General features: G+C 41.3%; 1 protein-coding gene and 1 long non-coding RNA gene across 2 annotated transcripts in view; one reads left to right on the forward strand and one right to left on the reverse strand.

Annotated features, from left to right (window-relative positions):
* Positions 1 to 12,513, reverse strand: part of LANCL1 (LanC like glutathione S-transferase 1) — a 106,479-nt gene that overhangs the window by 86,362 nt on the left and 7,604 nt on the right. Inside the window, exons 3-4 of the mRNA XM_053698784.1 lie at positions 4,073 to 4,190; positions 3,238 to 3,445 (exon numbers count right to left, since the gene is read on the reverse strand). Of these exons, the coding sequence (XP_053554759.1) occupies positions 3,238 to 3,445; positions 4,073 to 4,190 (326 nt within the window). The remainder of the gene's footprint in view (positions 1 to 3,237; positions 3,446 to 4,072; positions 4,191 to 12,513) is intronic.
* The window catches only part of LOC128645653 (uncharacterized), a 48,321-nt gene continuing 36,217 nt past the window's right edge, over positions 410 to 12,513 (forward strand). The window contains exon 1 of the long non-coding RNA XR_008400135.1: positions 410 to 634. This is a non-coding gene — a long non-coding RNA (uncharacterized LOC128645653). The remainder of the gene's footprint in view (positions 635 to 12,513) is intronic.

Raw genomic sequence — 12,513 nt, forward strand, 5'->3', positions numbered from 1 at the left:
GACGGCTACCGCCAAACTCTAAATCTAGTCCTCAATGTTTACATGTTCTTTGCTTTTTTTGCAAGTTATAGGGAAATAAAAAGAAGTAGCACTTTGCTATTTCCAAACCACTTTTTTTTTAAAATTAGCGATAGTTACATTGGAACACTGATATCTTTCAGGAATCCCGGAATATTCCTTGACATGTAAATATTATTTTTAGAAGACACCCCAAAGTATTGATCTAGGCCCATTTTAGTATATTTCATGCCACCATTTCACCACCAAATGCGATCAAATAAAAACAATCCTTCACTTTTTCACAAACTTTAGGTTTCACACTGAAATTATTTACAAACAGTTTGTGCAATTATGGCACAAATGGTTGTAAATGCTTCTCTGGGATCCCCTTTGTTCAGAAATAGACATATATGGCTTTGGCATTGCTTTTTGGTATTTTTTTTTTTTACATAATATATTTCGTTAATAAATGTATTTTCTTCTCCCCTACAGTTCCGTTACAAGCTCCGCCCACGATCCATTTCCTGTCTGTTTAGCTTATGACGTATAGAGCGTTCCCACTTGCTCTATACGTGCCTACAATGCTCGTGCCCGGCGAAGATAACCACTGCGCATGCACAAAACATAGACAACGGTACACAATGCACATGCGTTAATGCCAGTCTTTGCTTTATAAAATAAATATATATAAATAAAACAGGCTGAATCGTAAGCTTGTTAGATTGCGACTAAAAACGGATAAAACTAATAATAAAGCTAAAAATGAAAATTTTCATGAATGAAAGTGCCATTGATTTGTGCTGTATTGCAGATAAGTGCATAGTAATACAGCAAACTTTACCTTCACTTTAAGTACTGGCAGAAAGTCTGCCAGTACTAAAATAAAAGATACATATATTATTATTTTTTAAAGCCATATTCTGCTGTGTAGGATCCCCCCTTAGCCCCCAACCGTCCTGATCCCCCCCAAACAGCTCTCTAACCCTCCCCCTCTACCTTATTTACGCTATCTTGGGTTTACAATTAAATGGGGTTTTTTTTGGTTTTTTTCCTATTTAGTGTAGCTTCACCCCCTAGATCCCAATTCCCTCCCTCCTCTCTCCCACTTAATTTTTCAAAATGTTCCATAGTGTAGCGGTTCCCACCCGCTCCCGCCCCCCCCCCCCATGCCCAGTGACTCCGCCCATGATCCCGCCCCTCTGTGACTGATTCCTAACACCAATGGCCGCCCACCCGCCAACGATCACGGCCATCGATGTCCGATGCAGAAAGGGCCACAGAGTGGCTCTCTCTGCATCGGGTGGCTAACAAGTGTTATTGCAAGAAAGGGATATTTTAAAAACTTTTCTGCGCTGCCTTGTTAAGGTATGCCTTTGCTCCTGGGATATTTTCCCCAAAAAATATCTTGTATGGATGTGTGAGAGAAAGAGTTCAGGTATTGCACTAGGTGTTACAATGTACTAGGTGCAATACTCAGATCAGTTTTATATCATTTCTGTACATCAGAAAAAGTGTTTCAATAATACAATACACCCTCACATATTTGTATCACTAACTGTTCCTCTTGATATCAAGTGTTTTAAGAACATTTCTTACAGCCATATAGATATATGACTTTAATTTTTATTTATATATCTTTTGTAAATAAAAATTATACTCTTTTTAAGAATTATATGAGTCCAGTGAAGTATTTGAAACTAGTTCATTTCTAGCAATTCACATAGGTTTAAGCATTTATTTGCACCATATACTCCTAAACTCTCTCTCTCTAACAAGTGTTATTGCAAGAGGACTCGATAGAGGCATTACTGCAATAACATGAAAGCGGCTGGAAGCGATCAGGATTGCTTCCACCGCTTTCAAAGACCAACGACATATGGGGTACGTCGTCGGTCGTTAACTGCATTTTTTGCAGGACGTACCCATACGTCGTTGGTCGTTAAGGGGTTAAACACCTATATTAAAATAGTTATCCCTCTCCCTTTGTTGTGTCATATTGCAATTTATATTTTGGTATTACTTTTTTAGGATTATTTCAGTAGCTATATAAATTTCTACAAATGATTTACTTACACTATGACAAATATTTGTATAATTGCTAATTAGGGCTATGGCCCATTGTGACTATATTCATAAGTATAAGTGAAGTTAGACTATTTAATTTCCTATGATGTGATTTTAACTTAGCTTTGTACAGCTTGGCCAATGCCAAATAAGTCATTTTTAAATTGTTAAATATAAACTGTATTCTATACTTTATAATTTAACTCTCTCCCTAAATGTTTCTTTCTTTGGGATTGGACGCCATATGCAGCTTGGATCGTGATGTCATCAGTGGGCGGATTTGTCTGGCATTTCAAAAATGGTCAGAAATTATTTACCTTTTTAAAATAACATTTTTACCATTATTGTTGCATGATATAGAAAGGGGTGTAGGAGACTATTTCCATCTTAAAAGGGATACTGAACACAATTTTTTTTTCTTTCGCGATTGAGAGAGCATGCAATTTTAAAGCAACTTTCTAATTGACTCCTATTATCAATTTTTCTTCGTTCTCTTGGTATCTTTATTTAAAAAAGCAGGATTGTAAGCTTACGAGCCAGTCCATCTTTGGATCAGCACCTGGGTAGCGCTTGCTTATTAGTGGCTAAATGTAGCCACCAATCAGCAAACGCTACCTAGAGTGCTGAATCTATTTGAAAAAGCAGGAATGTAAGCTTACGAGCTGGACCATTTTTGATTCAGCACTCTAGGTAGCGCTTGATGATTGGGGGCTACATTTAGCCACTAATAAGCAAGCGCTACCCAGGTGCTGATCCAAAGATGGACCGGCTCGTAAGCTTACAATCCTGCTTTTATTTTTTTTAAATAAAGATACCAAGAGAACAAAGACAAATTGATAATAGGAGTCAATTAGAAAGTTGCATGCTCTATCTGAATCATGAAAGAAAAAAAAAATGTGGGGTCAGTATCCCTTTAATTCAAGGTAAAACTAAGATGATTACGGTGTAGACTGTCCCTGTAAACTTTCAGATGAAGTTTATCATCACTAGAATGTTGCATGCAGCAGCATTAGTGTCACTGGTAACTTTTTTTATAATAAAAAAACGTGCATTGGTGATATTTTTAATATGCTACAAAACCACACTCATCCACGCTCTCCATTTTTCACTCTTACTAACAGGGCTCCTTTTTTAAAAAAAATATTTTTATTATTAGTCGTTTCAGTTACTTACACCCTGATGCAGTCATCTGCTTCTCTTGAACATCCCAGTTTATGATATACAGCAGCCCCTATAGCATAAGGACCAGCATCCCCACAAAAAAAGGTGACATCGCGTCTGGTTAGACAACGCAGGCTTCTGTTGATATACTCTTGTGCTTTCTGCAGAAGAGATGGCTCTCCATACACGTCAGAAAGATGCAGGTACAAAAGTGCAATTCCTGGTTATTGTAAATACAGATAATGCAAGTGAGGAACACCTGTGACACAATCATTTTTTTACAGTTGCCTTAAATGTATCAGTTGTAACAAATATATAGAGACTATAATTAAAGTACTTAGAGCAAGAGGACTCATTCCAAAAATGTCCTATCTGGAAAATAGAACCGAGGACCTAAAATATTTGACACTAATGTTTAGAAAATAGACCAAGTAACTATCTCATAGTATTGACTGGTCATACAAAAATGCAGTGATATGTGGGAGTGCAAAAGAGCTCCTAACACTTGTGGCTGGGTATCAGGGACTCAGGAGGTTGATGGGGGCCTGTCACTATTTTGTGAGTGCAGCTGTGTTTAGAGGGGTTGTTGTTAGAGGGAAGGTTTGTGGGTGTGTCTAGGTGGTCTGTGGGTGTGTCTAGTCGGTCTGTGGATGTGTCTGGGCAATGGGAAATTCTGCAAATAGGTACATATGCCTGTCTCAGTGGGACAGCAGGGCAGAGCTCTGAATCAGGGACTGTCCCTCTCAGATAGGGACAGTTGGGAGTTCTGGTGCAAATCATTACTATATATACACTTACAATTACAGAATTAAAGGGATTAAGTTTAGTTCTTCTGTGGAGATTTTACCTGCCCAGCCGGTGTACACAGTGCAGTCTCCTGGGTCAGCAGATTTTAGGCCTTTTTCCATATATTGCAGCATGTCCTTTATCTTATTGTTCAGGCGATGAATAAAATCAGATGTCAGCTACAAATAAAAACATAAATTATGCTTACCTGATCGTTTTCTTTTCTTCTGACGGGAAGAGTCCACAGCTGCATTCATTACTTTTGGGAATACAGAACCTGGCCACCAGGAGGAGGCAGACACACCCCAGCCAAAGGCTTAAATACCTCCCCCACTTCCCTCATCCCCCAGTCATTATGCCAAGGGAACAAGAAACAGTAGAAGAAATATCAGGGTGAAAAAAGGTGCCATAAGAACAAAAAATTAAGGCCGCCTCATATATAAACACACGGGTGGGAGCTGTAGACTCTTCCGGTCAGAAGAAAATAAAATTATCAGGTAAGCAGAATTTATGTTTTTCTTCTTAAAACGGGTCCACAGCTGCATTCAATACTCAAGCTAGAGGACACTGAATGCAAACAATGGGTGGGTACACTTCGAAAGGCACCACAGCCTGAAATTAGCAGACACCCTATAAAAATATAGATACGACGGATGAAAACTCGAAGCCCAGGTAACCACATTAGTTACACCGCCAGCAAAGCCAAACTTAAGACCACTCAGTCCCAGAGTCCGTTGAGCACAAACAGCCTCCGAGGAGTCAGTCCCGCGGTTCACAACTCCCATGAAGGTACCCGGCCGAAAGACAAGGACCCTATCTGCCCCCAAAAGGGAGAACAGATTTCCAGGAGAAATCCAAAGGATTATTCCACACAGCTCAACAAACATAGAACAACCCATGGTTGTCTTACAATAGTTAAGACCAAGGAGACAAACTCCCTAAAAACACAAGGACCTAATAATAAAAAAATTAAAAAAAAAAAGAAGGATCCATACACAGGGAACACGTCATAAAAAGGACTCGAGGGACACCATATCCCTGACCCAGTACCATACCATAAGGTACTTCAGAAAAACATGAGTTCCCTGATGCCTCATATCAGATTGAAACCTGCAGGCTAGACAAGCATAGACAGCAGAAATAGGATAACTATCCCAGCAGTTAGTAAAGATCTCTCCAAGAGAACACCAAACCGCCTGAACAGGAACTCTTCCAGCTTCCAGGTTGGAAAGCTGACTCAACCATTGTGAAACCCAAATCACCGAAAAGGTGTTTTAAAAGCCTGCTAGCATACATACACAGTGCAAATAGTTGTAGCTTGTTTCAAACTGCAAACCTTCCATAGGCTCAACAACAGCCCTCCGAATACAGGGCTCCAAGGAGCGTCCCCTCCCAGCACCAGTAGAAAAGAGGACATCAAAAGTCCTCCCACCAAAGGGGAGGACCGACTCTGGAAGAAAACGGTCAACACAGCATAGATTAACTGATCCCCGACCTTCCCTCCAGGGTAATGGTCCCAGCCCAAAGGCTAGTCAAACATTGAAGACAAGAGTCCCAGACCTCTGGAAGAGAAAAGGATGGGTCGAAGAACAAAGCCCCCGGGTACACCTCTGACCACTACTACAAACGGCTTGCTACCGTTAGTCAGGATAGACATTGTGCTCAGTACGAGACCCCCTACACTGCTGTCTTCCCAAAAGAGGAACACTTTCCAAGAGGGCTCTCAGACCTCCAGCATCTATATATCAGCATCCAACATTTAGCAGGAGCCCCAACAGGGTTGCAACCCACAGCCTCTCGCTGCAGGAACGGTGGAACCAGTTACTACTCCACATCTCCCCTTGCAAGAATCTAAAAACAAAAGAAGGGAAAAACCCTTAAAAAAAGGAAAGAAAACAAGGGGCTCACAGGTCGCCACAGATACTAAGGTAACTCCAAACCAGGATAACTCATCTCCCGCTCTAGAAAAGAAGGGTACAAAAAGCAACGGAAACCACCCTACCATAGAGGCGAGACTCCCAGGCCATATGGCCAACCCAGTTGAAAGACACCTGGAGTCTACAAGGAACATCAAATGCACCAGAAGACCAGTAGGGACCCGTCAGAAACCTAGAACCTAAGCCACAGGCAGATAGGTATCTCCCATAAGAAACAGAGCCCTTCCCCCTCTCTGAGAGAGGTACACGGGACCACAAACACCTAAGGTGAGACCGAACCGTCCACACCCATCCAGGGAGAGACATTGACTCAGGCCCAAGTCTTCGAAAAATGGAATTGATCGAAAGATCTAACTTCCTGAGGAACCCTAAGCTGCCTCCTATGATTAGGAGCGCACCATCTAAAGCCTATAGACTTGGCGATCTAGCAACAGCCTCAAACTCAAGAGTCTGAAAGAGCTCCTGAACAGTTTAAGAATTCGGCACTCAGTGCACTTGGATCGCAAGGACAATCTCGTGGACAAGCGTTAACACGTGTTACACACGCAGGCAAGGTAGCAACCAACACCCGAAGGTGAATGAGAACCCTGGACCTTGCTTGCCATCCCAGAGAGCTAGACGTAAAGCACCCTCCACAAAGCCCCTAACGGAACATTGAGGATAAGTGGTCAGCTACCTGACCCCAGAAGGGCGACCGTCTGTAACCGACCTCGACTCTTCACTGTTAAGCCCCAAGGCTAGATTTGCAACGAGGACGCAGATAACACCCAAATGTCGAATACCATGGTCAGACCAAGGGTGTAATATGGAAGAGACAACAGCCAGAGATCCTTGTGGGATCGATCTTCCAAAAAAAAAACTAACAGGGTAAAAGCTGGAAGCCTCGCAGCTCCCCACAGAAGTCAGGGAACCCCTGCACTACACCTCTTAGAGTAACGCAACTCTGAGCAGAGAAAGAAGGACATGTCCGCGCTTCCAGACCAGATGATCCACCCAAGGCGGGAAGGAAGGCAACTCCATCACCGCAAAAAAATAAATAAAAATATTATCAGCACCACGAGGGTGACATGAACCCAGGTAACAGCAGAAAGGCGTCCGACCAGTACCTGCCTGGTATAAGGATACTCTAGAACTGCCCAAGGTCCAAGAAAATTCAATCTGAAGGATCGATAAATGAACTAGAAAACATAATTCTATGATTCAAAAAGTGCGCAACTTCCGAAGAAGTGCCCATGCGACCACAAAAATCGCAAGTATCGGTTCCAGAGAAGAACGAACGTTCTCAAAAATGAAAATCTAACAGACATGAGCTTGAGAAAAACAAATTAAACACTTCCATCCGGAACGCAGTACCCATCAGGTGAACGCCCAAGGTGAATGAGAACGCCAACGGGTCCAGACAAACAGAGGCCCCATTCACCCAAGCTCAGAACTGGAACCGAAACATAAAGAAAAAATAAAACAGAGACTTTAGGAGATTGGCTTCATCCTCAAACATCATATCCCATTTGCCATCCAGCATCTAAGGCCTCAAATCCCTCGGCCCACTAGGATTGGGATCCTCCAACATCGCCAAAACATGTCTTAAAAGAAAACGAAGACGTGCCAGCCTTTAATGGAAGGCAAAATCATCCCTCGCCGGATCAACGAAAGACCCTGGCGCTGAGGATGGGGCCCCTAAAGCCTCAGAGGCCAACCCTTCCCCAGAAGGCCGAACTAAATCAGGTGATCCCACGCTGAACGGGCCCTTGTTATCAGAACACGGACAGTATCTAAGAAATATTTCACTTGGGAGATATAAATGAGTCAGCGCCATAGAAATAGCCATGAGGAATCGTGCCGTAACCTCTGGAGGAAACAAGCCACCCTCCGGAGGAGTAAAGGCCATAAGGACACCTGCTTGCGTAGCCAAGAAAGTGTCTAGGGCACACGCCTCACAGGACATGGAAACATCGGAGGCGGATGGCTCAACGCACTAAGCTCCCTGATTCGGGAGGAGAGAGTACTCTAGAACGGCAATCAGAACATAACTGATGGGCATTGATTACCCGGGCCATTTATATTCATCACAAGACACATTCTCCGTATCAAAAACATTTGTGTCTAACATATAAGAATCCTCCATAATCTTGGGATTACAAAAACTAACTGGCACCCTTTTTACACCCCCAATGGCTCTGTCACACAGCATACGGAAGTGAGAAACAACGTAACCGCACCCATCACAAGGTGCGCCGTGCAATCTCGAGAGATCACGTCATTAAGATAAGGCCGTTATGTCCCATAAAAGCCGTGAGCCTAGTTATTGCTACATATTCGCAGATAGAACCACATAACAAACATGATTAAAGTCCCTCCTGTTCAATAACCCCCCTCAGGAGATATTAACCCACGATTCCTTATTAAAATAAAAGGAGTCCCACTGTAACCCTACCTTGTTTCGTTAACATTACATTCAAATATCGAAATAAAATGAAACGATCTTACCGGAATCTATGCCGTGAAACAGGAACACGGCCCTTCAAGTGTGACAGATAATAGCCTCGCTTTCGACATGGACTTGAGTGAAGAAAGGTAGGCAGCGAAACTCGTTACCACTGATTACCAAGGGAACAGGTTTAGGAGATGGATATCTCCTAATGGAAGTACAAATAAGTGAGGGTAGGTTAGCTGTTACACCTGGGAAGAAGTGTGTGTGGATAACTACAGTTTTTGTTTGATACGTCTGTACCTTTGTGGCTTAACAATACTAAGTCAGATAGTTAAATGCTTTTAAACCTAAATAGTTAGACAATGCTGGGTCTGACTCAATGTGATTTGAAACTCAGTATATAATGTGAATGAAATCTATTAAACATATCTCTCATGAGGTTAAATGTATTTTCCTCAAGGGGTTGATATATTGTGTCAAATAATCACTCACATCACTTTATATCCCACAACTAAGTTATTGTTAGGCTTGAGAAAATATATGGATATGAGTGGCGGTGAATAGCGCAAAATTAAATGTTATTTGGAACCCTTAAGGTTCTATGATTATATTTATATCAAGGGGTTGATAAATTTATGTCAGACAATCACTCACATCACTTTATATCCCAACACTTAGTTGTTATGAGGTTTGCACACATGTGTAGATATGGGTTGTAATTAATTGCTCAATAGTAAATGTTATTTGAGACCACTCCGGTTCTATAATTGTGTTTACCTCAAAGAGTTAATATATTGTGTTAAAAAATAGCACAATAGTAAATATTATTTAAAACCACTCCGGTTCTATAATTTTATTTACCTCAAGGAGTTAACATATTGTGTCAAATAATCACTCGCATCACTTTATATCCCACAACTATGTTGTTCTGAGGCTTGCAAACAGGTACAGACGTATCAAACAAAAACTGTAGTTATCCACACACACTTCTTCCCAGGTGTAACAGCTAACCTACCCTCACTTATTTGTCCCTTCAGACAATTGCGGTGCAACATATTCAGAATGCATTATAGCAACACTTTGATTTTGTGTAAGTGTTTTTAATTCTCACTTTTTCTTCCCTATCGTAAACACTTTCTATTAAAAGTTATATTTTAAATTCTTTCTCATCTGTCCATTTCACAAATGAGATTGGCAATATTGGCATTAATGTACAGTACAGTTACGGCTAGATTTAGAGTTTGGCGTTAGCCGTGAAAACCAGCGTTAGAGGCTCCTAACGCTGGTTTTAGGCTACCGCCGGTATTTGGAGTCAGTGATTAAAGGGTCTAACGCTCACTTTTCAGCCGCGACTTTTCCATACCGCAGATCCCCTTACGTCAATTGCGTATCCTATCTTTTCAATGGGATCTTTCTAACGCCGGTATTTAGAGTCGTTTCTGAAGTGAGCGTTAGAGCTCTAAAGACAAAACTCCAGCCGCCGGAAAAAAGCAGGAGTTAAGAGCTTTCTGGGCTAACGCCGGTTCATAAAGCTCTTAACTACTGTACCCTAAAGTACACTAACACCTATAAACTACCTATGTACCCCTAAACCGAGGTCCCCCCACATCGCCGCCACTCGATTACATTTTTTTAACCCCTAATCTGCCGACCGCCACCTACGTTATACTTATGTACCCCTAATCTGCTGCCCCTAACCCCGCCGACCCCTGTATTATATTTATTAACCCCTAACCTGCCCCCCACAACGTCGCCGCCAGCTACTTACAATAATTAACCCCTAATCTTCCGACCGCAAAGCGCCGCCACCTACGTTATCCTTATGTACCCCTAATCTGCTGCCCCTAACACCGCCGACCCCTATTATATTTATTAACCCCTAATCTGCCCCCCTCAACGTCGCCTCCACTTATTAACCCCTAATCTGCCGAGCGGACCGCACCGCTACTATAATAAAGTAATTAACCCCTAATCCGCCTCACTAACCCTATCATAAATAGTATTAACCCCTAATCTGCCCTCCCTAACATCGCCGACACCTACCTTCAATTATTAACCCCTAATCTGCCGAGCGGACCGCACAGCTACTATAATAAAGTAATTAACCCCTAATCCGCCTCACTAACCCTATCATAAATAGTATTAACCCCTAATCTGCCCTCCCTAACATCGCCAACACCTACCTTCAATTATTAAGATTATGGGTATGTGGGTGGTGGGTTGTAATGTTGGGGGGGGGGTATTGTATTATTTTTTTTACAGGCAAAAGAGCTGATTTTCTTGGGGCATGCCCCGCAAAGGGCCCTGTTCAGGGCTGGTAAGGTAAAAGAGCTTTTAACTCTATTAATTTAGAATAGGGTAGGGCATTTTTTTATTTTGGGGGTCTTTGTTATTTTATTAGGGGGATTAGAGTAGGTGTAATTAGTTTAAAATTGTTGTAATATTTTTCTTATGTTTGTAAATATTTTTTATTTTTTGTAACTTAGTTCTTTTTTATTTTTTGTACTTTAGTTAGTTTATGTAATTGTAGTTATTTGTAGCAATTGTATTTAATTTATTTATTGATAGTGTAGTGTTAGGTTAATTGTAGGTAATTGTAGGTAGTTTATTTAATTAATTTATTGATAGGGTAGTGTTAGGTTTAATTATAACTTAGGTTAGGATTTATTTTACAGGTAATTTTGTTATTATTTTAACTAGGTAACTATTAAATAGTTCTTAACTATTTAATAGCTATTGTACCTGGTTAAAATAATTACAAAGTTGCCTGTAAAATAAATATTAATCCTAAAATAGCTATAATATAATTATAATTTATATTGTAGCTATATTAGGATTTATTTTACAGGTAAGTATTTAGCTTTAAATAGGAATAATTTATTTAATAAGAGTTAATTAATTTCGTTAGATTTAAATTATATTTAACTTATGGGGGTGTTAGTGTTAGGGTTAGACTTAGCTTTAGGGGTTAATCCATTTATTATAGTAGCGATGAGCTCCGGTCGTCAGATTAGGGGTTAATAATTGAAGTTAGGTGTCGGCGATGTTAGGGAGGGCAGATTAGGGGTTAATACTATTTATGATAGGGTTAGTGAGGCGGGTTAGGGGTTAATAACTTTATTATAGTAGCGCTCAGGTCCGCTCGGCAGATTAGGGGTTAATAAGTGTAGGTAGGTGTCGGCGACGTTGTGGGGGGCAGGTTAGGGGTTAATAAATATAATATAGGGGTCGGCGGTGTTAGGGGCAGCAGATTAGGGGTACATAAGGATAACGTAGGTTGCGGCGGTGTACGGAGCGGCAGATTAGGGGTTAATAATATGCAGGGGGCGGCAGATTAGGGGTTAATAAGTGTAAGGTTAGGGGTGTTTAGACTCGGGGTACATGTTAGGGTGTTAGGTGCAGACGTAGGAAGTGTTTCCCCATAGGAAACAATGGGGCTGCGTTAGGAGCTGAACGCTGCTTTTTTGCAGGTGTTAGGTTTTTTTTCAGCTCAAACAGCCCCATTGTTTCCTATGGGAGAATCGTGCACGAGCACGTTTTTGAGGCTGGCCGCGTCCGTAAGCAACTCTGGTATCGAGAGTTGCATTTGCGGTAAAAATGCTCTACGCTCCTTTTTTGGAGCCTAACGCAGCATTTTTTTGAACTCTCGATACCAGAGTTAATTTTATGGTGCGGCCAGAAAAAAGCCCGCGGAGCGTTAACAGCCCATCTACCTCCAAACTCCAAATCTAGGCCTTAGAGATTTGATGCAAAAATCATACAATTAACTTATCAAACTCCCTGAGTGCTATAAATGTATACTTCCATTAGGAGATATCCATCTCCTAAACCTGTTCTCTTCAAGTTTGCTTATACACAGCACCCTTCAGCTCATTATATACATCTTTACTATTTCACTGTATTATCAAACTCGAGCTATTGGGAATTTAGTTACAAATTGCAAGTAGTGCCTTTGGACCCATTCCCCTTCAATCAAAGTATCAAGCAGCTGATTACCAAGGAGCTGTTAATATGAGTTGGGATGGGTTCGCAGGAAAACTCTCCCTGCATCTCCAGACTCAAACTTTCATCCATGCTCTCACTGAGAGGCTGACAGGATTACTTAAAACTCCAGTCCCATTGCGAAGAGTACTA

This window comes from Bombina bombina, chromosome 1 (assembly GCF_027579735.1).
Source record: "Bombina bombina isolate aBomBom1 chromosome 1, aBomBom1.pri, whole genome shotgun sequence".
NCBI lineage: Eukaryota > Metazoa > Chordata > Amphibia > Anura > Bombinatoridae > Bombina > Bombina bombina.